We start from the raw sequence: 27131 nt of genomic DNA, 5'->3' as shown, positions 1-27131 counted from the left end.
GTTGTTTTATTTTTCAACTCTTATTAACCATGGCCTTCACACTGGAACTGAATACATGCTGCAAGGTGGCTGTTTCTGCTTCAATTTGAGAAGTACCACAGGTGTGCTATCCCAAAATCTTTCCTTTGCTAGGCCTGGGAATTCACACTGGGCCTAGATGGTTCATGGTGAGAATTATTAACAGGGGCTCAGATCATGTATTATGATGATGAAAAGTGTGGGCTTCGGAGTTAGACAGGCCTGAGTTTTATATCCCAGCTAGTGGCATGGCTTTGGGCAAGTCACTCCCCACTGAAGGCTTCATGGGAGAATAACAACCCGATTGGGTTCTTGTGAGATCCAACTGATGTAATCAGGCAAGGCCCCTTGCCCGTGTTAAGCCCTGAATTAGTGTACCTACCCCATCTTTAGCCTGCCGTCTTTCCCACCTGTCCAGAAAGCCTCTGTTAAAATCCAGGAATGGTTTAGGAATGAGGTGCATCAATAGTACCATAGACTTACAGATCTAGAAGGTGCCTTGTGGAAAACAGAGAGCCGGGCCCTGACTGCATGAAACCCATGGGTCCCACGTTCAGGGTACCTCCTTGGGGGGACACTCTTGGGACAGTGACACTGTAAGGAGCAAAAGGAGCACTGAGTTCAGGAGGGAGGAGACAGTCCACAAGAGCTGAAAAGGAGCCTGGGTTATAACACACTACAGTGCCTACTCAGGAACAAGCCAGGGGAAGTTCCTATACAATCCAGAGCAGAGCCTGGCAGACTACAGCCCCTAGGCCAAATCCAGCCCTCCACCTATTTTTGTAAATAAAGTTTTATTAAAACTCAGCCATGGCCTTCATTTGGGTATTGTCTGTGGCTGCATTCGTGCCTCAAAGGCAGGGTTGTGTGGTTGGGTTGAGTAGTTGAAAAAGAGACTGTATGTTCTGTAAAGCCTAAAATATTTATTCTCTGGCTCTTTATAGAAAAATTTGCTGATCTCTGGTCTAGTGTACTTGATTCGCATAGACTGTGGTGACTAGGATCACAAACCTTAGACTTGACTATGGTATGAATGGTGCCATCTAGAACTGTGCAGTGTACATACAGGCTGTTCAGCTGTAAGTAAACATCAGCCCTGTGTGACAAGGGTTTCCTGCAAGTTTTTGGGTGCTCAGGAGAGGGAAGAAGGCAGCGCCTGGGAAATGTCAGCACCTCACCGAGGGCCGTGGCTCCTGCTGAGAGTTAGCAGCATGAGGCTGGGGAGGATCTGAGCAGGCAGAGGAGGTGAGGCTAAATTTAGACTTCCCAAAGGTGCTTTGTAAACCAGAGCCTCAGGAATCCCAGAAAGGGACAGCTGGCACACACCACCTCATCTCTGGTTTGCCTCCGCATGGTAAAAGGTTGGATGCATGAAAGGATAATTAATTGGCCGCAAATAGGATATTTCTGGAGAGGCAGTGAGGAATCGGTGTGGAGATGAAGCAGCACTGTTAGGAGTCCCAGGGTAGATATTTCCATTCCCGTGTTCGATTCCGACGTGCGCCGTGAAGTCGTGGGAGCTGGGGCTGCCCTTGAAAGCGTGATGTGCCTTCTTCTTGTGGGTGCTATTCAAGCACAGCTGACCTGGTGACCTTCCTTTCTCCCAAGGGGAATGCCAAGTCCCTGGTTGGAAGTCACACTCATGATTCAGAGCAGCTCGGAGACACTAAGTCCAAATAGAGGCTGATTGCGCTCCCCCCGAAGCTGCTTCATGCCAAAAGCTGTCCTACTCAATCCTTTGCCCAGGTGGACATATCCAGGTGCCAGGTCTGCCCCTAGCTGGGACAAGCAATGAACCACTAATGCAAGACATCTCAGGTAGCGGGTGCTTTGCCATCAGTCTACCTGTAGAAAAAGACAAAGTGTTGACTGTGGAAATTGTAGAGGAATTATAGAAAGCAACTTAGAAAATAAGGAGGTTTGAGAAGAGACAAATAACAGCAAACTCAAGCGAGAACAGAGAAACGGTCGGTGAGGGCTGCCTGGTTGGTGCTGAAATTCTAAGAGAGGCAGCATTGAAGCGGAAGATGATGCTAAGTGGGTTGAAGTTCAGAAATAATGGTTTGTCTGAGTGGTTGGGCTTGTGAGAAGTGTCCTGTTGAACGAGCCACACTGGAGTAGCGAGCATAGGATGGGGAGGCTGATTGTCAATAAACATGGGCATCATGGTTATGGAGACGTAGCTACTGTTTTCTGTTACTTCCAGTCTACGGATGCTGAGTCGTGGGCTTAAACTGAAAGTCTAGTTGGGAGACAGACATGTATAAAAAGCTAAAACACAGCCCAAATGAGTGCATGGTGAGTGTCACACAAACACTAGGGAGTTTGGAAAGGGGGGAAATGTCACTGAGGGCTGGGGTGGATGCTTCACAGAGGAAGTGAGACTTCCCCTGGATTCTCAATGAGGGGCAGGGTTTCAACAAGTGGGGCTGGAGCAGGGGAACATTGCAGGAGCCGGAAGGTGCAAGCAGAGAAGCAAGGCAGGAACTGAAAGGGGTGTGGAGGCCCACAGGGAAGGCAGAGTGGCCATGCAAGGTGCCGTGGCGCCTGCCCGCGGAAGCTGACGGTGCGTTGGGCAGACCACTGAGACACACACACATGCGTGCACGCACACACATGCGGGGGATATAGTCCCTCGCCACTGTGAGAGGAAAAGGAAAGAGTTTTTAAAAATACATAAAGCACCTCTTAATTATTCACAGATTATCTGCATTGCAGCTGATCTCAAGCAAATCCTGCTTTCAGCTTGCTGGTGATGTCATCTCTCTGCTTAGGTGCTCATTCCCGTCTCTGTTTACAACCCCGTGAGAGCAGGAAAGGGAAGAAGGCTTAAGTCTCTCCTCATAAAATACAACACATAATTGCCTCTGTTTGCTGTGCGCTTGGGAACCAGGTCAGGCATATGGGTGGACAGGGAAAGAAGCTCCAACTTAGTTTCTGTTCCCTGGCTTGGGCAGCAGGCATCAGAGGAGGGATGGAACGGGGCACTGGGGTGCCTCTTTAGTTCCCCTGAATTAGATATCCAGGTGGACTTCACCAGCACAAAGGTTAGACCGTAGCTCAGTGGGTGGTCCCAGCACTGACTCTAATGGGCTGGGAACCCTCAAACAGAGTTAATGGTATTCATTTATCATTTCATCAAATGTTTATTGACCCTGTCTGTGTGAGAAACACTGAGCTGGTGTTCTCCAAGCCTCAGTGCCCACAAGTGCAAAGTGAGAACTTTGTCTTCCAGGGGAGGTGCTGGCATTGCAGGTGGCTATCAGTTATTCACTGATGGAGATGCTCAGCGGGATGGTTAGCAGACTGGCCCCGCCCATTGTAGGCCCGTAGGGACTCCTCCTCAAATGAGCCAAGGAGGGCAGGACGGTCCCCAGTTGAGGCCCATTGGACTTGTTGGCTACGGTTACTTCCCAGTATGAAACTCTGCAAGTCTATGATTATTTTGCTGCTGGGCCCAATAGAAACATGCAGAGTAGAACTGCAAAAGCTTTGATGAAACCCTAGCATAATAGGTGCCTCTTATGTCAGTATAAAAGAATTTTCAACTATAGCAACAATAGGTAATATCTATTGAGCAAGTACTATGTTCCAGACCATTGGCAAAGCTCTTTCATTACAAGTTTTTAGAGGGGCTCTGATTATTTGCTATTCTGTACATCTGTGCCCCCTAATTTGCCTGCTTAATTTCAGAGCATTGCTATTGTTTTGCTTCCTTTATCATTTGCGGAGTTGCATATAGTTCAGATATGCAAATGTCCCTACAAGGGACCCTACAGTATGATGGGAATAAAGCAGCAACCCCGGCCAGATTCACTCCTTGTTTCTGAATGCAGTGTTTGTTCTTTGTGTGTCTGTGGAGTTAATCGACTTATAAAACCTGCAACGTCCTTAGAAGCTATGATATTACTGCCTTTGCTTCAGTGGTCTGAATCTACATTGCTAGTTTTGCAGTTTTTTTCTCCCCACTTGGGTCCTATGCCTGTAATTGGAATCAGAAGTCACCAGAGAGCAGTCAGGATTGGATTTGACCTACTACTTTGAAGAGCTAGGTCCCCATCATCAAAAGGAATACAGTTCACCATGCCAATCCTGGCATGTGAAGAAGTCTGTGCTCTGGTTTGCTGGGCAGAGAGTCCTTTTAATAGGGTGGCAATAGAATTTCCTTGTAATTTGATATGTTTGCTTTTGCCACCTACATGGAAAGCAAGAGATGCGATTGTAATTACATTGCTAATTTGAATATTAAATTATTAAAATACTGAAAGACATCTGCAAAAGAAGGAAGAAGAGTCCAAGTGGACAAACAAGATTATTGATCCTTTATTTTCTGTCTGCAACTAGTTACTTTTGACTGTTACCCTTCCCAGCTAGCCAGCTAATGCTGATGTGTGTGGTTGCAGAGCTTAAAGAATGAATTTTGCAAAGGTCATAGCTGATCATTCTCGCCTCCAATTTGTGAGTGTTAACCTTTGGGGAGCAGGCATTTACATAAAAGGCACACACCATTTGATGATGTTATCAAATCAATCCATCATCTCTGTCTTCCAGGGGAGGGCTCCACACAGCAGGAGGGGTGTCCAGGCAGTGCAAAGCCTGGAATCCCCTGAGCAAGCAGTGTTTCAGCTGGCTGGACAGATCAAATAACACTTGGACTGGTTAACAAAAGACACGCAAGTGGGAAGGTGTTGGAAGCCGGAGTGTGGAAATTTACCCAACATTATTTTTTTGACAGGAAAGGAGACTCGCTCTGAAAGATGCCTCATTCCTGCAGCCTCTCTGAGTCCAGCAGAGCACAGTCTCGTTCGAGGTGGCATGGATGAGGGGGTGACAGGATGCTGCCCCCACTGAAGCCTCCAGAGGAGCCCGGCCTGGCCGCTGAGCTCCCCTCGGACTTGGGACTTCAGATGTAACTTGGCTGAGAGCTCATGGAAGGTGCTTGGGTTTCTCCGGCTTTCTTCACTGATGCCCACCAGGCTGGTTTGGGTTGCAGAAACAAGGTGAGCTGGTAGAAAGGGGAGCTGGCAGGGGTGGAAAGAAGCCCCTAGAAGCCTCCAGAATAGAATTCATTTTTGGGATCCCTTCTTTCTGCTTGGAACACAAAGAGCAGCTACCAAGCTTCTAGAGGCTGTGATATAAGTGAGCTGTGGAACGTCAGTAAGGAACACAGCTCAGCAAAGGCATTTTGGCCTGAAGGAACCTCTGTTAACAAAGGATTTAAAGGAGAGAGTTTTTGCAGCTTTACTTTGGGGTCCGCTATGGTCGAAAACTTGACGTTCACATAGATAATGAGACTAGTTTTTCTTTTTAAGATGCTACATTTGAGAGAAGCATGAGCCATTCTGAGTGTGGAGGAGGGCTTGGGATACGCTGCAGTAGGTGGACAGCCCTCCCCATGCAGGTTAAGAAAACAGCGTGAGCCTCCAACTTCTGCAGCTCAGCAAGTGTGGACATGTGCCACTCTTGTCTCCAGAGAGCTGGTGACAGTGACATCACTACGAAAAAAAGCATCCCTCAGCTTTGGAACTTGACAGAATGAGTTGTGCTGGGGAAGCCACTAGCTGGGACCTGGCCTTTCCTGACTGCCCCTTTGTCACACGGGCAGCCCCGGACCATCACTGAGCCAACAATGGCCGAGAAGGGCGATTGCATCGCCAGTGTCTACGGGTATGACCTCGGTGGGCGCTTCGTCGACTTCCAACCCCTGGGCTTTGGCGTCAATGGGCTGGTGCTGTCAGCCACGGACAGCAGGACCTGCCAGAAGGTGGCTGTGAAGAAGGTCACGCTGAGCGACACCCGCAGCATGAAGCACGCACTCCGGGAGATCAAGATCATCCGGCGCCTGGACCACGACAACATCGTGAAGGTGTACGAGGTGCTGGGGCCCAAGGGGGCCACCCTGCAGGGCAAGCTGTTCAAGTGCAGCGTGGCCTACATCGTGCAGGAGCACATGGAGACCGACCTGGCCCGCCTGCTGGAGCAGGGCACGCTGACGGAGGAGCACGCGAAGCTGTTCATGTACCAGCTGCTCCGCGGGCTCAAGTACATCCACTCCGCCAACGTGCTGCACAGGGACCTGAAGCCCGCCAACATCTTCATCAGCACGGAGGACCTCGTGCTCAAGATTGGGGACTTCGGGTTGGCGAGGATCGTTGACCAGCATTATTCACACAAGGTAGGTCTGGCTGGAATGGCTGATAGGGGTGGCCCGTGGGACCCTCAGGAATGCTCAGTGTTCAAGAGTGCACTCCTAGCTCCGTGGGGATCTGGGGGCTGGGAGCTGGGTCTGGGGAGACTTTAGGGTGCTAGAAAGATCACTGGCCTGAAACGTTGTTGGGGAAGGGGTTCTGGTTCTTGGCTCTGCCATAGGGCTATGAATGATAACTCCAGGTTGTGCAAGAGGGTGTTGGACTAGATTATCGCTAAGATTCCTTCCAGCTCCAAACTCTATGGCTTTAATATTGTGCAGTTGGTGAACTGGCTTCTAGCATCCTCTAACCACCTCCTCTCCCTGCTGCCTGCTCAGGACTCCTGATAGGGCTTCCTGCCATCCCAGCCTTAGGCTCCAGTTCATCCTGTCTCCTCCTTCCGTCAAGGCCGACCCACTCTATGTCTCATGCTCTGTTGGTGGACAAGGAGCACAAACAGTTCATCTGATCAACGCATCCTCGGCGTCCATTATCCAGCAACTGGCTCAGATCTCCCGGGTCCCACAGTGCCCTGGCCCCTGAGTGTGATCACAGTGTGGGAGTCTGGATGGTATAGTGAGACCCCACGTGGTGGGTGGCTAAGTGCTTCACCCGCTGCTGAGATCAGAGCTGACCCAGCCGTGCCGGTGGAGATAACAGCAGTCCTGCGGACCTCCTCTGACCTAATCCACTGCTGCCTTCAGGAGCCGGGAGTCCTCTGAAATTCTACTCCCCTCACCCCCTGGTTTCTGCCACTTTAGGGGAGCCTCTGAGCAGCTCAGCCTGAGCACGTGTCACCAGGTACCCCTCACCAGAGCTGGGGACTGGCTGGATGTCAATTCCAGCCTCCTGCCAAAACTTTGTGCCACAGATTTTTATTAGAATGAAAACATTCCCTAGGAAGCAGGCATGCCATACACTGTTATCAGCCAAGAGGCCACAGAAGGGAAAGGTAGCTCTGACCTTGACCATGTTTCAGCACCCTCTTTGCCTGCAGCCAGAGAGGCACTGCCCTGTCTGGTGTAGCCGTGTGGCGAGGGTGTGTAGGGGAGGGGGAGGCAGGGCTGCTGGTCCCACCCTCAGCTGCAGCAGCTTGGGCTCCAGCCCAGATTTCAGAGCCCAAATCAGCTCAGCCGGCTCCAGCTCCTTGGAGCCGCTTTAACCCTGAGACTGGCCTCTGCTCCCCTCCTGCAGCCAGGCCATCTGTCAGAACTGACAGCCGACTCCGTAGACAGCAGTGTCCGTGATTTTAAAAAAGCCATGTCTTCCTGTTGTCCTCATGCCCTGTGCTATTTCTACCTTCTCTTTCCTCTAAGGAGCAGTGACTCCAAACAACTGAACCAAAGATTTTAACTCAAATCGGTTTTTAATTTGGTAATAAGAGAGTCTGTGACACTTATTTCTGGCATGCACAAACCCTTCTTCTGAATTGGAATAAACCAGTGCATTGGGAATAATAATAAGACCTTCCTCGATTACAGAATCTGATTAAGTGAAGTATTACAGGGAGAGTGCTCAGAACAGTCCTTCGGGGAAGGCAGGAAAGGGAATTTACTGGGGCAAAGTGTGGGTGTCGCAATCTCCTGGGAGGTACATGGTGAGGGGAAGTACTCACCATGTGAGGTGCAGAGACCTGGGCTGTTTATCTGACGATGCTAACTTGGGACATGGATGCCCCCCATCTGGGAGCCTCAGTTTCCCCACCTTTCACAGGGATGCTAATACGTGCCCCCTCTGTCCCACTGGTTATGAATCAAAATGCAGCATGAATGTAAAGCCCCTTGCAGAGTAGTGGGGACCTCGTGCATTCATTTCTTGAGTGTTTCCTGAGTGCACACTGGGCCCAGGCCTGGTGCTTAGAGCTGGGGCGCTTCACTGACCACTGATGGTAAGTGGCTGTCACCTCATTACTTGGGGCAGGAAGCCACTTCTCCAAACGGGACTTCCATTTTCCTGGTGCAGAGGAATTGTAACGCTCTGACTTGCTCTTTTGGAGCTCTCTTCAATAATTAGCTATTGGAGGTTTAAAAAAGTCATTGGCGCCGGTGACAAAGCCAGTAGGTGTTCACATCAGCCTGCGTTTGGCAAGTGCACCCACCCCGCCCACTTCCTCCCTCACATACCTTCTGCTTTTAGCTTCCTCCCTGCTCTTCCCAGAGTGATGACAGAGGGCTTTATATTTGGTGCTTTTATTTATCTGAAGTGCATTTAAATCAGTTTTCATTTCATCTTCATTACCCTGGGAGACATGGTCCATTTTAAAAGAGAACTGGCTTTCTCACGATTATTTGACCAGTAGTGGCCGAAGGGGCCTGGCACTTGGGCCTCCTGTGTCTTTATGGATGGTCTTTCCATGGCTATCTCCTTCGTGAAGGCTTCCTGGATCCCCTGTTGCAATTCATCTTTCCTTCCTCTGAATTTCCATGTTGCTTTTGCTTCGTCCCCTAACCCGGATCTTCTAGAACCAACGGCTCTTCTCTGCTCTGTCTTATGTGCATTTGTGTGTGTCCTCTGTGCTCTCCTCGGCTGAGAGCCCGTGGTTCCTTGCAGGTCATCTCATGGTCATCTTGTTTTCCTCCAGGGCGTGTACTCACTGTGCCTGGGACAGGGCCCGTTGATTTGGTTGGTTGTCACAAACAGATGGAAGACTAGTCATCTACCAGCACATTACAGACAGAAGCTAGCTGAGTTCATTGATTCCATGTGGGTAAAAGGTTTGACTCTCAGAAAGAGAGCACATACAAGGGAGAGACATTGAAATGTATGCCTTCAAAACTGAAATAGATGAAAAAATAGGGTGCAATTTATGCACGTATAATGAAAGCTAATATATGAAACCATCGTAATAGGATCAGACGGGGTAAGAAAAGAAAGAGCACTGGTTCTCGAGCCAGTGGATTGGTAAGGGTCAGATGTGGGCATCTACTCTCCCTGGTGTGGTGTGTATGGAGGAGGATGTTTACATGTAAACTGCTCTAAATTTGACCCCCTCCTAAAGTTTTTTGTTTTTTTGTTTTTGTTTTTGTTTTTTTTACAGAGACAGAGAGAGAGTCAGAGAGAGGGACAGACAGGGACAGACAGACAGGAACGGAGAGATGAGAAGCATCAATCATTAGTTTTTTGTTGCGCATTGCAACACCTTAATTGTTCATTGATTGCCTTCTCATACGTGCCTTGACCGCGGGCCTTCAGCAGACTGAGTAACCCCTTGCTCGAGTCAGCGACCTTGGGCTCAAGCTGGTGAGCTTTTGCTCAAACCAGATGAGCGCTCGCTCAAGCTAGCGACCTTGGGGTCTCGAACCTGGGTCTTCTGCATCCCAGTCCGATGCTCTATCCACTGTGCCACTGCCCGGTTAGGCACCCCTCCTAAAGTTTTATGGGTCCTGCACTCACCTTGAAGAGATCATGTTCACCTGGGCTGCAGGTAGTATGTCTTGGTGTGAGTTTCAAAAAGGTGCCCCCTTTTCAAGGCTGTTGCATTCAGCTTGTGATCCAACAGGGGGCTGAACTCAGCCCCTTGGCCGACCTCAGCCCACCTAACACTAAGCAGCAGCTGTGATCTCAGTCTCCTTAGCGTGACTTTCTCATGTGGGGATGGGGAGCAGGAAGTCTCCTGGACCTCCACATCGTTTCATCCAGCATGGGGTCTGCATGGGGCAGGTGCCATCATGTTTGCCTGGTGAAGAGGTGTCAGAGGAAGCTGTCTTCTTTTCTCTAATGAGCAGCTTAGAGCACTGAATTGCCAGTCACAGTCAGGGGGCATTCTAGGCATGTAGCCCTCTGCCATCTCACCCCTAGCGGTCTTGATCTTTGTGAGGTCCAGGGCGCAAACAGAGGCCCCAGTAGCCCACACTGACAGGGAGATGACAGTGGTGGCGGTAGCTTACCATCATGTGAGACAATTTGGGGAGCACAGTTTTCTCTGTGTCATTATTACTCACCTTACTAATTGCATGGCCGCAGGTGAGTCCTTTCCCTTGTGTAGCTTATTCCTAGAATAAGAGTTCTGTAAGAGGACCTCATGATCATCTGATTCATTCCCTTCATCTCACAGATGATAAAACCGAGGCCCAGACAGGAAAGGAGGCCTGCTCCAGGTCACACGAGTGGCTTAGTCAGAAATGCCATGCCTGTGCTTCAGCTTCATGGCCACTGATCCTGCTGAGCCTCTTCTCAGTTGTCCTGTCTGCCAAATGAGGTCATCGCTTCCCTTCTGATTATTTCACAGGACTCTTGTTACAAGAGTCAAATGAAAGTGTGGATGGCAAAGTGCTTTCAGATGTCAGCTAACTCACTAGCAGAACTGTTTGCCCAATGAATGCCAGGCTACAGGGTAGGGGAAAGGCAGACACCCACCCCAGTGTCACTCCCCTCCCCCCACTGAAATATGGAGCCACCTCCTAACACAATGACCAAAGTCATGAGGCCCGACCTGAAGGGTGGCTCCCCAGCCTGTGGTTGTGAGAGGAACCCCTTCTGCGTGTCTCCTTGCAGGACTGCTAACTCTTTCTTGTTTGTGTTGAGAAGAGGCAGACGAAGGATCAGAGCATGTTTTCCTTTGAATTTACCCTGTTAGGAAGTAGATGATCTCAAAAGAGAAAAGGAATGTTGTTTAAGACTTCACTGAGCCTTGTGCAAATGCCAGGAAATGTCAGGAGCCCCCTGGAAACTGCGCAGAGGACTGAGTAGCATGTTGACACCCTGATTAGCTGTGTGAACATCCTCCTCCAGGAAGGGGCCATCGCTGGTCGGGGGAAGGGAACCATCATTCATCCTTGATGGGGGGCCAGGATTCTGCCAGCAGACTTGCCTTTCCGGGGAGCAGTAGACAGAAAATACGCAGGAAAGAAAGCAAAATCGGAGGCCCATCAGAATTTGGGCAACCAAAAGCTCCTATGTTTTGGTGGATCATTTGAGGAAGTCCAGTCTGCCTTGGGGTCCTGACCCCTCTCTACTTCAGAGCCCTCTGTTCTCTCACATTAGTCACAGTCAGAATGCTTTCCCACTTGGCCTCCGTATCTCATGAAGATGCCTTAGACATCAGCTAGCGCAGGGCTTCTCAAAGTGGGTGCTGGGCCAGTGTCATCTGCTTCACCTGGGAACCTGTTTGAGATGCAAACTCTCAGGTTCCATCTCAGACCCACTGAACCAGGAGCTCAGGGCGGGGCCCAGCGAGCTGTGTTCTAACAAGCCTCCAGGTGCTTCTGATGCTTCAGAACAACTGACCTGAAGACGGGGCGTAGCTTGCGTGGACAGAAAGCTGCTCCTGGTGTGCTTGCTGATGCTTATCGTTCTCAGACTTCCGTGCAATGAAGAAGGTGAAGAACACCTCCCGGATAAAACAGGTGTATTTGAAGCAGGTACCTTAACTAAAAGGGGTAGTTAATGGTGGGGATATCCAGCACTGGGACAGGGAACTGTGAAGATTGTTTTAGGAAGGATGACTTTTAGGATCTCAGTCACATTGCACACTGCCTGGTTGGTCAACTATCACACAGGTTTGGCAGAAAGCTGCACACACCAACGACCTAAACCAAAGGGAGTGTTGTTTCCAGTTCGGTTTGATTTTAACAATGGTTAGAACGTTAGATGATGTAAACCAGGGGTCAGGAACCTTTTTGGCTGAGAGAGCCATGAACGCCACATATTTTAAAATGTAATTCCGTGAGAGCCATACAACGACCCATGTAGGTTTTGCATTATCCGACAAAAATTTGGTGTTGTCCCCGAGGGCAGCTGTGATTGGCTCCAGCCACCCACAACCATGAACATGAGCGGTAGGAAATGAATGGATTGTAATACATGAGAATGTTTTATATTTTTAATGTTATTTTTTTTTTTATTAAAGATTTGTCTGTGAACCAGATGCAGCCATCAAAAGAGACACATCTGGCTCGCGAGCCATAGGTTCCCGACCCCTGATATAAACAGTGATATTAGAAAACATATACCAGTAATTCTGGTGTAAAAAACTTCACTAGATGTTATTTAAAAACAGAGGCATTGGTTTTCACAATTGAGCGATTCTGTTTGATTGAGGTCTCACAAGATATTGTAGTTTGTTAAGGCTTGTGGTTCAATTCAAGGTCCCAAAGGATACAAAGAGGTACATGATGTTGAACCCATACAGCCAGCTTCCAAAGGCTTGGCGTGGAAGTTTTAGTCGGCAGCGTTTATGCTGGTTTAATTATGTTGATCAACCTCACCTCTTTCTTCCCTCTCCTGGCCACTCTGCCTTCCTTTGACGCCTCTAGTCCATCTGCACCAGGATAACCTCCCCTGTCCAGCTAGGAAGACACACAGATTCCCTTGAAACTGAACCTAGGGGGAGGAATGCTCTTTTCTGTGGCTTAACTAGTGTCTTTGCTAGTGATCAAGGGAGTGTCCATTTGGTGTTCTACGTGCTTCTATTCTGGATGGTCTCCACGTTGCAGGTGAAAAATCTCAAGGTGGAAGGAGTGAGAAAGGACTTCCCAGGACCTCAGAATAGGATTGGAGACCACAGTGCTGGCACTAAAAGAGGCCCAGCCATACTCGGAGCCCAGGGTTTCATGAGAAAATGGACTTGTGGAAGGACAACTTGCTCAGGGTCTAGCTAGAAGTTCTTAAGCCGCTAAGCGTGTTATTCCAAATCAGTGGAGCTGAAAAGATTTATTTAAAGGGCTATGAAATATCCCTTTTTAAAAAGGAAAATTTGACCTAGGGGATTAGAACAGAGGTTGTAAAGAGATCAGGTGTCCCTGAACACTGAGGCAGAGCTGGAAAGCTAATTTTGTTGGTTTTCACCACCTCCCTTCACCCCCTTCTCACTAGCCTCGTCCCCGGGAACAAAGTCTTCATGCTGTCCCCAGGCCTCCTGGGGTCCGCTTCTGTTTACTCCCCAAACAGCACATCCCCTTCCTTGGAAGCAACCCCACTTAGTTTGAGGGGCAATATTATAAAACTTGAACAACTGGCATAGCCCAGACACTAAGACACTAATCAGAAAATAATCCAGCGAGAATCCCAAGGCAGGGTCCTGGAGGTGCCGGCCTTGCCAGGAATTGACTCTTCATTGTGGGGTCATAGGGAAGTCTGGGAGGATCTGGAAATGAGGCCAAGGTGATAAGTGAAGAAATCAGGGGTTTGGAGCAGTGGCTCTTTTCCAACCAGTTTGCAGGTATTTCATTATTCTAACAACTGGCCTAACTGTACCAGTGCATACCAGTCATGCTTTGCTGCCCTCCTCTTCATAGCAAAGCTCACCCTTTTGCATGTGCCTGTGGGTTTGTTCTCAGCTGGGAGTGAGTGGTTGATCACTCAGAGTAGTTGATTAAATAGATTTTTAACTTTAGCAGCTTGACTGTGTAGTACCCAGATGTGGTTTTCTTTATATATACCATCTTTGAGATTCATTGAGTTTCTTGGATCTGTAAGTTGATATTTTTTCCTCATCAAATTAGAAACACAGGAATATCTGTCTAAAGAGTAAGACAGTGTCATGTTCCTGAGATATTTACAAACTGGGAGTACCCAGGTAAAAAAACTAGAGCAAGGACAATTATTTGTTTTTCTGCCCGACTTTCTCTCTTCTCCTTTGGGTTTCCAGAGGAGGAGAGTTAATCATATGTTAACTCAGTTGAGGATTGTTGCAAAAGATCATCCAATATTTTTTCTCTTCTTTTTTCAGAATGAATAAATTCAATGGCTCTGTCTTTAATTTCACTGACCCTTTTTTCTTCCATTCTAATTTGCTCTCATTTGGTGAATTTTCACTTTGGAGAATATACATTTTCCTCCTAGAATTTTTATTTGGTTTTTTAAAAAATATTTTTAAAATTTTTTTGAATTTATTGGTTAGTAAAATGTATAGGTTTCAAGTGTACAATTCTGTAAGACATTATCTATATATTGTACTGTGTGTTCAACATCCAAAGCCAAGTCTTCTTCCATCCCATTTATCGTCCTTTATCCTAGTCTATCTCCCCCACCCCTTCCCTTTTTGTAATCATCATACTGTTGTCTGGGTCCACGAGTTTTGGGATTGTTTTTTTTACTTAATCCCTTCACCTTTTTTAACCAGCTCTCCAACTCCCTTCCATTCTGACAGCTGTCAGTCTGTTTTCTGTATCTATGGGTCTGTTTTTATTTTGTTTGTTTCTGTTGTTGTTGTTGTTCATTGGAGTCCACCTATAATACCATCTGGTACTTGTCTTCCTCTGCCTGGCTTATTTCACTTAGCACAATGCTCTCCAGGTCCATCCGTGCTGTTGCCAAAGGTAAGATTTCCGTCTTTTTATGGCTGAACAGTATTCCATGGTGTAAATGTTACCACAGCTGTTTTTACTCATTCATCTATTGATGGGCACTCTGGCTGCTTCCAAATCTTGGCTATTGTAAATAACACTACAATGAACATAGAGATATATATATTCTTTCAAATTAGTGTTTTGAGTGTCTTTGGATATATTTCCAGAAGTAGAATCGCTGTGTCATAAAGCATTTCCATATTTAATTTTGATGAAACTTTATACTTCCCACAGTGCCTGCACTGGTCTGCATTTCCACCAGCAGTGCACAAGGGTTCCCTCTGTTGCACATCCTGGCCAGCACGTGTTTGTTGATTTATTGATGATAGCCATTTTGATGGTGTGAGGTGATATCTCATTGTGGTTTTAATTTGCATTTCTCTGATGATTAGTGACATTGAGTGTCTTTTCATATGTTAATTGGTCATCTTGTGTCTTCTAAAGGGAAACTCAGCCCATAGTTTTCATTTATGTGCTGAGATTCTCCATCTCTTCACTCACTGAGAACATGTTTTCCTTTAAATTTTTTAGCATATTTATAATAGCTGCTTTAAAGTCTTTGATAATTCCAACATCTTTAACATCTCAGAGTCTGTTTTACTATTGACTACTTTTTTTTTTTTTTACAGGGACACAGAGAGAGTCAGAGAGAGGGATAGATAGGGACAGACAGACAGGAATGGAGAGAGATGAGAAGCATCAATCATCAGTTTTTTATTGCGACACCTTAGTTGTTCATTGATTGCTTTCTCATACGTGCCTTGACCGCGGGCCTTCAGCAGACTGAGTAACCCCTTGCTCGAGCCAGCGACCTTAGGTCCAAGCTGGTGAGCTTCTTTTCTTTTTTTTTTTTTTTCTCAAGGCAGATAAACTCGCGCTCAAGTTGGTGACCTCGGGGTCTCGAACCTGGGTCCTGTGCATCCCAGTCGGACACTCTATCCATTGTGCCACCGCCTGGTCAGGCTACTTTTTTATTTTAATTTAGGACACATTTTCTTGTTCCTCCACAGTTCTAACAATGTTTGGTTGTTTGTAGACACTGAAGTTGATACTCTAAAAGGAGCCTGAATTATATAATGAGGGTTGTATTTTGTTTTGGCAAGCAGTTCATTTACTGATGTTTCTCCTTGATCTTATTAGAGCTCTACAGCAGTGGTTTTCAACTGCTGGTTCACCAGAAATTTTCTGCAAGTTCATGAAAGAGTTATTCTCCGGCCAGCTCCAGATGCTTTAGCAGCCCCAGACTACAGTCTCTGCTTTCTCAGCTCAGTAGACAAGGCTATTCTGCTTTGCTCTACCACTGCTGGGCAAATGAGTTTGTGAAATTTGTATTTTTTGAGTTTGCTCACTTTTAGTGTTAAAAAATGGTGCTGGGCAGTGTCAGGTATGTGATTTGTGAAATTGCAAATTACCTTCCTGCTTGGGAAGGGCCATTGTCTTGCTAATGTGTGCTGGAGGAGAGAGAAGCCAAGATGGCAGGGAAAGAGAGAGAATGCAGAGTGCTGAAGAAGCTGGGGACCAGAGGTGAGGGGCTTTGGGACCGGGGGAGCCTTTGATTCTAGGAGAAACCAGAGAAGATTCTCCTGGTTGTGGAACTGGAGAATGTGTCAGTAGCTTTGTGAGCTCTGAGTGAAAGGGAAGTGTATTCCCTGTGTGTTTGCTTGTTGGTCAGTATGAGACTTGAATAAAGGAATGGCCCACCATTTTTTGGCTCCACTGTTTCTTTACCATCTGTCCAAATCTAATGGGAACTGCATGTGCATGGCCACGATGATGGCGGTGACTACTGGCCATACAACCACTCTGTGCTATGGTTGGGAAGTCTACCAAGACAGAGTGTCAGGGTGAACATGAAGTTCACCTTATGTGTTTCCTTCCTTTCTGTCAGGCATTCTACATAGCCTATTGTCCAGTGCCTGAAAACATCTGCTGTATATGATTGTCCAGTTTTATAGTTGCTTACAACAGGAGGGCAAATCCAGTACCAGTTACTCCATCATGACCAGAAGTGACCAGCCCTGTCATTTAACAATGTGATGCTCTATGTAGCAAATGATCTTTAATGCTAGATAGTAACTGAAGGAAATATTGATAACTTACTTTACTCTATATCCCCTATAGCATGCTTAATGAATATTATTATTATTATTATTATTTTGTATTTTTCTGAAGCTGGAAACGGGGAGAGACAGTCAGACAGACTCCCGCATGTGCCCGACCGGGATCCACCCGGCACGCCCACCAGGGGTGACACTCTGCCCACCAGGGGGCGATGCTCTGCCCCTCCGGGGCGTCGCTCTGCCGGGACCAGAGCCACTCTAGCACCTGGGGCAGAGGCCAAGGAGCCATCCCCAGCGCCCAGGCCATCTTTGCTCCAATGGAGCCTTGGCTGCGGGAGGGGAAGAGAGAGACAGAGAGGAAGGAGGGGGGGGGTAGAGAAGCAAATGGGCGCTTCTCCTATGTGCCCTGGCCGGGAATCGAACCCGGGTCCCCCGCACGCCAGGCCGACGCTCTACCGCCGAGCCAACCGGCCAGGGCCTAATGAATATTATTAAACAGAATTAAATGGGAGAGTCTAGGGAATAAATGTTGAATAATTTGATCCTCCTTCCCTTTGTATAAACTAGCTTTGCTGGTAAGGGAACTCCCTTTTTGATAGTATCTACAGTCTTGGTGGGAAGAGTCCCAACCTCCAGCCTTTGCTCCACAGTCCCTCCACCTGGGTACCCCCAGGTTGTAAATGTCTCAGGAACATGACACTGTCTTACTCTACAGACAGATATTCCTGTGTTTATACTGAAGAAGGATGATTAGAAAATTGAGTCAAATTATTTACAGTTTTCTCCTGCAAAGTGGTTCCTTTATTCAGCCTTTATCGTGGTGCCTATTGAGAAGACGGTGGTGTGAGAACAGAAGGCTCAGGGGGAGTGTCAGATTGCTGTGATTATCCTCACTTGACTGGCTACCTTCCACATCGGTACCACACTTCTGAGCTGGAGAGAGCAGCTCTTATCTCCATCTTCATTTACTGCTACCCCACTCCCCTTGTGCTGTAAAGTCACTGACTTGTCACCGTTCCTTAGAAAAAAACATGCGTGGAGACAGCTCTGATCCCACACACTATTCTCGCTGCTCCCACAAAAATTTCTACTCAGCCCTGCAGATCCTCCTCAAAAGCCTCACCTCTGCAAAGCTTTGCCCAGTGCCCCAGGGGAGAGTTAGTTGACCAAAGCAGTTATCCTTATACTGTTGACATGCTTCTTCCCCATAGAGAGTGGGGCCCTGAGGAAAGAGTATAGATCTCGTTCATCTCTGCATCCCTAGCTCCTCACACAGTATTTGGCCCATAATACATGCTCATTAAATGCTTAGAGACTGAAGAAGCCAGGACCATGCCTTTACACTGAGTAGCACATGGTCCTTAAGAGCATCTCAGGATAAAGCTTTCAAATATTTGTAGCCATCTATCATGCCCTTTTCAATCTCTGTAGCCCAGAACCCCTTTGTCTTCACACAATAATATTTAGGCACTGGTCTAAGTGCATGACAGGTATTAACCTACCTAGTCCTCATAACAACCTAATGTAATAGGTGCTGTGTTGTCCCATTTCACAGATGAAGACACTGAGGCACAGACAGAGAGTAACTTGGCCAAGGTTACCCAGCTAGTAAATGGTAGAGTTGAGTTTCCAAGCCCAGCAGTACCTCCAAGGGCCATGCTTTTAGCCACTGAACTACACTGCCTTGTTGGCTTTTCAGGTGACAGTGTTTCCAGAGCTCACACCATCCTGACTGCCCTTTCATTCACCTCCTCCTACTTGTCAGACCCTTTCCTAAAATGCGTCTTCCAGAACAGATGCTGTGTGATTTAACCAGCAGTCAGTGGGAGGGTGACATCTCATGGCTCACTGTTCATGCTGCAGGTGGTTTTTTGGCAGCCGTGTCACATTATTAGCTCATATTGTCCTTGTAGCCAACTAACTTCTGTTAAGTTCAGTATTCTCTAGTTTACATTTACATGGTTGACATTTTTTAGCCCAAGAACAAGACTTTGTGCTTATCCCTGATAGATTTCATTTTACTGGCTTCCGGCAAATATTCCAACCTGATGAGATCTTTTTGGATCTTGGTTCTAGCACATAATCTTATCCCTTACAGCTTTATAATTTTAAGCCTGTCTTCTAGGATTTCACCCATATCATTAATTTAAAACTTGTGTAAAGAGATTAAGCAAAAGGCTACTCATGGCTACTAGACACCTCCCTCCAGGGTGACACTGACTCTAAGCTAATGCTCTTCAGCTTAGTTGTTTAACCAGCTGCAAATTTACATAATTATATAGTTGTCTGGCCCAAGTTTCCTCATTGTCCTCACAGATGTCCTAAGAGAGTTAGCTAAACCTCACTACTGAGACTCAGGGACATCGTCTATAGAATTCTCTCATTCTACCTCAACACAATTTTAAACTCAACTTAAAGTTTACAAAGCCCAATTCATACTGCATGACCAGTTGTGACACCTTCATTCCTAGATACCTGGAACTCAAAAGTTGGCAAACACCACCGCTATATTTATTTAGAGAAAACCGAGTATATGAAAATCAGAACTTACCAAATTCATGTCGGGGATTCAGTCATCATGATTAAGTAAACTATGGCTCATCCACTAAAGAGAAGGTTATACAACTATTTTTAATGGTGTTTTTGAAGAGTTTACATTAACATAGCAAATGTGTATGCAATAATGATTAGGTTTAAATAGCAAGATACAGAATTGTATAGATGGTATGATCATAACAGTTTAAAACAAGGAGGAAAAAAAATGACATATGAAAAATAGACTAGAAGAAAAAATTCCAAAATGTTAACAATGGTTGGACGATGCATAGCTCCCCCAGTGTCTTCTTTTTATTTTTCTATAATTCTCAAAAATGTGCACCGTGAACATTCACAGTTTTATCACAGTGAGCTTTTCAGGTGGAAGGTTGGGGAAATTGCTGTAAGAGAAAGTTTACCAAGCACATGTGCATTACAAAGAAATGTGCTAAGCCTGAGTTCTCCGGTTCCTGAGAGAGAAGGGCAAGCGCTCCAGCGCCTGGACCAGAACATGTGCACACTGACTCTTGTGTATTCCCCTTGTGGCGTCCCCGGGTCATAGATGTCTCACTTCCCAACCCGGAGTGGCAGTACTGCCTGGGCTGTTGCCTCCATGGGGACTGTGGGACAAGCTTGTCTGGACGTGCCATGCCACCTCTTCATCTGTGTGGTGGGCAGGTGTGGACTGGTGTCAAGTGACCCCCAGGAAGCTATTTAACTTGCCTTGGTCTGGCCCCATCCCCTCGTAATAACACATTCTGCTTCCCAGAGCGGTGCGAGGAGTAGATGAGGTGTGTGGGAAACGCTGAGCGCGGTGTCGGGCATCCGGGAAGCACTCAGTGAATATTAGCTCTTTTTTCTCCATGATTCTTAATCACTACTGAGAGAATGTCTCTGTCCTCCGGTATCTGAAATTCTACCTCTAACAGCCAATTTTATTGAAGCAGTTGCCCATGCTTTTGTTTCTCTTCCAAGGTACAAAATAAAGGCATGAAGAAGAGTGGAAACAAATAAGAAAACCTTTATTTGAATGAAATTGTCAAAATGAACTCATCGGGAAGCACTGGGCTTGGGGGAGTGTGTTTAACCCAAAGGAAACCAGATTAGAGAGCCCCCTTAAATTTTGACACTTTTTATTTTTGACCAAAGACCAATTCTGGTACTGAGTGAGGTAACATACTAGGGGTGATAGTCAACATATTTAACAATTGGTAAGCTTTGGAACCAACCAATCTGAATAGACATCAGTGGTAACCAGTCAGTCAGAATGGGTCCCTGTTATGAACACCTATCACCTCCTCCCTTCACCCTGCAAGACAGAGAGCAGGGCCTGGTCTCCCCAGAGAGGCTCATTTGAACATCCAGCAGCGACTTCCGTGCTCAGGCACGGGGAGCAGACGGAGAGGCCTGCCCTGCACAGCGGTGTGGGAAGAGGCAGTCCCTTGTCCCATTGCTGCCCCAATGCTCTTATCCTGGTTGCCTGCTCCTCTCTTCCATGATGTCATGATGTCCTTGACTGTCCATCACACACCTGACAAGACCCCCTCCCCCTGTGGTCTGAGGCCACAGGAAAAGAGGACCCATCCTTACTGCCCTGCTGCACCACGCTGGCCCCTCCTGAGTCCCCGGATGACCTGGACAGCAGGTGTCTGGGGTGTAGGGACTCTAGGGTGTGGTCATGGATATTCCACTGCAGTATCCTCTACACAGAACTCCTGCCCTCTGCAGAAACCACGTGTCCTCCTGGGCTGAGCTCGATTAAGCAGTCGTGATCTGCAGGACTCATCTTTTTGGGAGTAAATTCTTCCCATTTTTAATCCCTACGCCGTTTGTTTTGGAATTGGAGTCGCCGTTCCCTGTGCAGGAGGACAAGCCCAGAAGCGCAGAACAACCTCCAGGCCTGGTGTCCCAGCCCGAGGAAGCACCCTGTCGGGAGGAGGTGGTCAGTAGCTCACAAGCTGAGCTCAGAGGAGCCTGAGGCAGGAGGGCGGAGCTGTGTGTCTGGTTCTCTGAAGGCCTTTGTCTCAGCTCTGTGCTGTGGTCAGCAGCTGCCCTCAACCTTGACCCTAGTCAATTTGCAAGTGTTGTGTGGGTCAGAAGCTAATGAGAGAGCGGGAACAGCCAGTAGTTCCCGTAGCTAGAGGATGGACACCATCACGTCTACCCTGACATTTCCCCTTCATTCTGTAATAATACACCCTGAGAGTTCTGCCAGTCAATTCTGGGTCCTCATACCAACCATCTGAGGGAGGCAGGGAAGGTTAATTACTGTCCGTACCTGATAGCTGAGGACTAGGGGCCACGGGGTTAAAGAGCTAGCTAAGGCCCTGCTGCTGATGAGAGGCAGAGTGGGGACCTGGCTTGGCTCCAGGAGGGGGGCTCCCCGGTCCCTTCTGTGATGCAGAGGGAAAGAGTCGTGAGGAAATTGGAGAGCAGAGCTGTTCTGTGACTGTCTGTGGCTCCATAGAGCCAGGACAGGAAATTGTCATCCCTGGGACCGGCCCTCTGTCTCTCTGTGGGTCCCCCACAGTCTCCTGCCTCCTACCCACTGCACCCCCACCTTCCCGGGTCCCTCCTGCTGTCCTCCCCAGCATCCCCACCCCCTCTCTCCTTCCATTCTCCCCACTGGGAACTTGCTGCAGCTCCGGGCCTGCTTCTTGGGGACACAGGGTCCTGCTGAGGGACCAGGAGCTCACCACCTCAATGCGCAGCCAGTTGGAAAGGGCTATGAGTGAGGGGATTCCTTCCAGTGGAAAAATGGTTTATATTTGCCTTAAAACTTTTTCTTTAAAATAGCAATTATACTGAGATATAATCAACACACCTTACAATTTACCTAAAGTATACAACCAATAACTTGTAGCACATTCAGAGTTGTATATGTATCACCGGAATCAATTTTAGAACGTCTTCATCACCCCAAACACGAAGTTCACTCCCCTGAGTCAGCGTCCCCGAAGTCTCCATCCCCTCCAGTCCTAGGCAGCCACTACTCTACTTGATTTGTCTACATATTTGCCTATTCTGGACATTTCACAGAAATGGAATCATGTAATATGTGGTCCTTTGTGACTGACTTCCTTCACTTACTATGTTTTCAAGGTTCATTCTCACAGCAGAAGGTATCAGTACTTGATTTCATTTTATTGCCAAGTAACATTCCATTTATGGGCGTACCACATTTTGTTTAATCTGTTCCTTAGCTGATGGACATGTGGGTTCCTTCTCCTCTTTGGTTATTATGAATGATGCCAATATGGACATTCACATACAAGGTTTTGTGCAGAGATAGATTTTCATTTCTCTTGGGTTGAATTCCAAGAAAAGGAGTTTTCAGGCTTCAACCAGCAGGTGGACGTAGTCTTTTTCAAGCAGCCTTCCTGTCGCTCCAGAAATCACACCACCTGTCACCTAGGTCTTGGAGTCTCAGTGCAGGACCTCCCCCAGTCTTGGTGGCTCCCCTCTGCTCTCTGCAGGAAACCTGTCACTGTTCACCAGGGACTAGACAGCACATGTAAGTCTCTGGTGCAGGCCACTGCACCTTTTATAGAAGAGAATCTAGACGTCTGCAGAAACCACGTGTCCTTTCTTAGATTTTCTATTGAGAGCTGACGAGTATTATCCTGGAGTGCCAAGGTCACCAGTTGTAACCCAGGGTCGCCAGCTCAATCCCAAAGGCACTGGCTCAACCCCGAGGTCACTGGTTCAAACCTCGGTCAGGGCATGTATGAGAAGAAATCAATGTGTGCACAACTAAGTGAAACGAGTTGATGCTTCTCTCTCTCCCTCCCCCACCCTCCTTCCTCTTTTTCTCTAAAAAAAAAGCTGAAGAGAAAGAACTTTGGAGAATGCTGTCAGGGCACAAGCCCTAATTCTATCCCTTAAGACTTGTGTGACCACCTGACCAGGCAGTGGCGCAGTGGATAGAGCATTGGACTGGGATGCAGAGGACCCAGGTTCAAAACCCTGAGGTCACTGGCTTGAGCAAGGGCTCATCCAACTTGAGCGTGGGCTCATCAGCTTGAGCATGGGATTATAGACATGACCCCATTGTCGCTGGCTTGAGCCCAAAGGTCACTGGCTTGAAGCTCAAGGTTGCTGGCTTTAGCAAAGAGTTACTCGCTCCTGTAGCCCCCCAGTCAAGCACATATGAGAAAGCAATCAATGAACAACTGAGGTGCCATAAGGAAGAATTGATGCTTCTCATCTCTCTCCCTTTCTGTCTGTCTGTCCCTATCTGTCCCTCTCTCTATCTCTGTCACACAAAAAAAGACTTGTGTGACCTTGAACAAGTATTTATCCTCTCTAAGCTCAGTTTTCTTACCTGTAATAAATCTTTAGTGGTATCTGTTTTATAGGATGGTTCTAAGAGCTAGATGAGATAAAGAATGCAAAGTGCCTAGTACAGTGCTTAGCAAGATGGAAGCTCTCAGCAGGTGGGAGCCCTTCTTATTACTGGTAGCACAGAGCCTGGATGTGGGAGGAAAGAGAAAAGGACCAAAGGCAGCTGGATGCTGGATTTGGAGAACTTGGGGCAAAGACACCTGTTTCTGTCAACTCACATTTGACCCGGGGTCTTCTCTGCTGTCCCATGTGGGACAGCACTCAGTAGGGTTGGCTGGCGACTCCCAAGTGAAGTACAAGTTTTGGACTCATAAGGACAGTGACCCCTCTGTTTTTCGGCCTCGTCCATCTGAGCCACAGGCAAGATGGAAGGTTAAAAAGAACCTATGCTGCCAAACAGATGGTGGGTAGCCCACGCAGGACGTGGCTCTGTTTCACCTGAGCCAGGGTACCCTCACTTTCCACACGATTCTAATAAACTTCATTATCTGGTTGTCAAATCCACAGCAGGACCAGACAGGCCCCCTTAGAGCAGAGAAAAGTGACAGCTGATAGTCTGACAAGAGGCAGAGAAAATATAAAGGCAGACAGCAGAATTAATGAAGAGTCACAGCCATCAGGCTCTGTCTGGAGAGGAGTTTCTGCCTCCCTTTGATTTCTGAGAGCTGTGCGTGTGATGACTCGGGATCGTGATGCTCAAAATGTTGACCCTGCAGAAGGATGTGAAATCACATCCAGTTGTGTTTGGTAAACAGCAATAGAACATTGGGTGGGGGAGCGCGCTCTGACGCATTTGCTCTCCATGTGTGTGACCGTTTGTCCTTTGATTCCACGATAGTCCTGCGATATAGGTAGGGTTTGTATTATTGTCTCCATTTTATAGGTTAGGAAACTAAGGCTCAGAGACTCTTGCACATGCTTCTGTAACTAGTGAGTTGAAAGTCTGGCCTTTACTTCAGGACTTGAGGTCTGATGCTCTTTCTACCACAGACATTTTTAAATTGGGTTCCCCGGAGCTCCCATGGCACCTAGGGTCCGCAGGCCACCCAGGGCCATCAATGACTTTTACAATCTTTATCCATGGGCTAAGTACGTTCCTCTGTTCACCTCTGGAGTCCTGTTTCCTGCAAGTCCTACTGAGAGACAGCTGGCTATTTCCTAAGTGATACTCAACCAAAAAAGCATATTTAACGTGGTATCCTCTCTCCAACAGAGCCCTGTTGTAAACTCTTTAAAGCAGTGGTCCCCAACCCCCAGGCCGCGGACCAGTACCGGTCTGTGGACCATTTGGTACCGGTCCGCAGAGAAAGAATAAATAACTTACATTATTTCTGTTTTATTTATATTTAAGTCTGAACAATGTTTTATTTTTTAAAAATGACCAGATTCCCTCTGTTACATCCGTCTAAGACTCACTCTTGATGCTTGTCTCAGTCACGTGATACATTTATCCGTCCCACCCTAAAGGCTGGTCCGTGAAAATATTTTCTGACATTAAACTGGTCCGTGGCCCAAAAAAGGTTGGGGACCACTGCTTTAAAGTGAGCTCATGTCTGTATGTATGCCCCCAACTGTGAACACTTCATACCCAATGAGTGAGTGACAGGTATCCTTCTGCCTTTTAACAGTGGCCTCCTGCACACCAAGACTATTCCCCCACATAATTTACTCTGAAGGTGGGAATATCAGGCCCCACACCTGACTCCCTGCAAGTTGTTTGCATAGAGATGGTTTTGGTGACACCTAATAGGCGGCCATTAATTCCTCCGGGAAGAACTGGCCCCTCTCTCCTCATTGCCAACCTCTGGCTCCACTTCCCTCCTTTCACTCCGCACCCACACCACCCTCACCGAGAGCTGCAGATGAGTGTGACAGCAGCCTCCAGATGTTGGTCATTAGCATCACCTCTGTCAGCATCGCCAGACACTTACTGAAGATGAAAAACCCTTTGCTGAGCACTGTGAGAGGGAAATGATACGACTCCTTCTCCTGGTCGCTCTAAGAAATCAGCCTGAATCAAACATGTTTGGCAGATGACAGTGTTTACTCTTCCGCTATTCCCACTTGTCGGGGGTGCTCAGACCAAAAAGGCAGAAAGAGCACAGACTGAAATCTGAGCGGATCAGACAAGCTTGTGTCTACCCAGTGGGCATGAGTGGTGCAGATGGGGTCATCTGTCAAAAACCTTTCTTTCCTTTCCTCCCTTTCTGGCCGTTTCCCCCTGTCAGTTAGAGGTCATTTGGAAAGAGGATGTCCTGAAGAGGCGAGGTAGGAATTGCACCTTGTGGGATGGTGGGATCTAGATCGGAAGGGAGGGATTAGGCATTCAGGAGAGGCAAAGGTGGTGGCCATGCCCTACATGATCCACTGCGACCCCAGGAGGGAGGAGAGCGAGAAGGCTGGGAGAGAGAGGGCCACGGGAAGAACCTGAGAAGTTAGGCTGGCAAGTTTGGATCTAGTAACAAGCCTTCTGTATACTTAAGCCACCTGGAGGCTCCCAAACCTGCCACACCCTTCTGGCTTCTGCCAGACCCTGCATCAGGGGGAGAAGCAAGACCGTGACATGCACCTTTCTCTTACTTTTCCTAGTGGTGGTTTAGACCCCAGAGCCTTCTGAGAACGGGGAGCCCAAAGAAGTTTCTTTTATCATTCTGAGCGTGCTCTGCAAGCTGAGCAGGGGAGAAGTCTGACCCTCTGGTGAGGTCCCAGGCTGTGCTGCAGCTGGAGAGAGCAGAACCAGGGGGGCCTGTGGCAGGAGAGGAACTCTGGGAACTGAACTGTCTGCTGGGGGACTTGGTGACCTCGGTACTGCGTCTGTGACCTCCCTGTCTCAGCCTCCACCCCTACCCCCATGACCTCCTCTGGAGCAGGGACAGCAACAGTGCCCACTCGTGAAAGTGTCACAAGAATCAAAGGAAAGAAGAGAGTGAGCTCAAGGCGGTAGCTGGCATGTGGTCAGCACCCAGCAAATATACGTTATTCTTACACACATAACTCAGAAGTGCTTTGGGATTCTTGTTCCCTTTCCTTCTCAGAGCGGAGGTGGGAGGGATGCAGTGAGCTGCTGAGTCTGACCTCCAGGCTGACCCCTGGCGAGACTAGCAGCCCAGGTGGCCCAGTTACCACACCACCGCATCAAAAAGAAATCCACACCACACACACCTGGGGGAGTCCTGAGATGTCTGAGGACTGGACTTGAACATGGCAACCACCTTTGTCCTGTGACTTTAACATGGCCAACAAACTTCAAAAGAATGTCCTCTTGATTGATGGTCAATTCCTGAAATTCCAGCACAGGCATAGCAATCACTTCTTACTTATAGTTTCTGTGCAGTTCGTGCACTGCATTTAAAGTAAGCACCTGCTCTGTACACCGCAAATAGAGATAAAACAGCTGGGCCCTACCCTTAGTGCCCCCCTCCCCCCACAGAGCTGGGAATTTGCAGATGAAGGGGTTCAGGAACACAAAGGTACTCACCCGCCAAACCAGGCGGGGGCAGGGGGAGCTGCAGTAATCTCCCCAGATTTAAAATGAAAAAATAAATACCTATCTGCCAGGGTTGTCATGAGGTCAGCTGAGCTAAAGCTGGCAAATCTCTTATGTATACTGCTCAACAAATATTAGATTCCTCCCCCACTCAAAGCTGTTCTCCGTTATTTATACCTGGATGTTAATGGGGGGTCTGAGAGGAAGGTTT

The 27131-nt window shown here is 47.7% G+C and overlaps 1 protein-coding gene across 7 annotated transcripts in view; it reads left to right on the top strand.

The window, feature by feature from the left end:
- Positions 1–27131, top strand: part of MAPK4 (mitogen-activated protein kinase 4) — a 145077-nt gene that overhangs the window by 99082 nt on the left and 18864 nt on the right. For 6 of the 7 annotated variants that reach the window (XM_066352785.1, XM_066352781.1, XM_066352782.1 and 3 more), the window contains one exon: positions 4754–6193. In XM_066352785.1, the coding sequence (XP_066208882.1) occupies positions 5648–6193 (546 nt within the window). In that variant the 5' untranslated portion in view covers positions 4754–5647. The remainder of the gene's footprint in view (positions 1–4753; positions 6194–27131) is intronic. The other variant, XM_066352787.1, reaches the window with a different exon arrangement.

Source organism: Saccopteryx leptura, chromosome 11 (assembly GCF_036850995.1).
Source record: "Saccopteryx leptura isolate mSacLep1 chromosome 11, mSacLep1_pri_phased_curated, whole genome shotgun sequence".
Taxonomy (NCBI): Eukaryota; Metazoa; Chordata; class Mammalia; order Chiroptera; family Emballonuridae; genus Saccopteryx; species Saccopteryx leptura.
The sequence above is the reverse complement of the archived record's forward strand: the minus strand, read 5'-3'. Positions and strand labels throughout refer to the sequence as shown.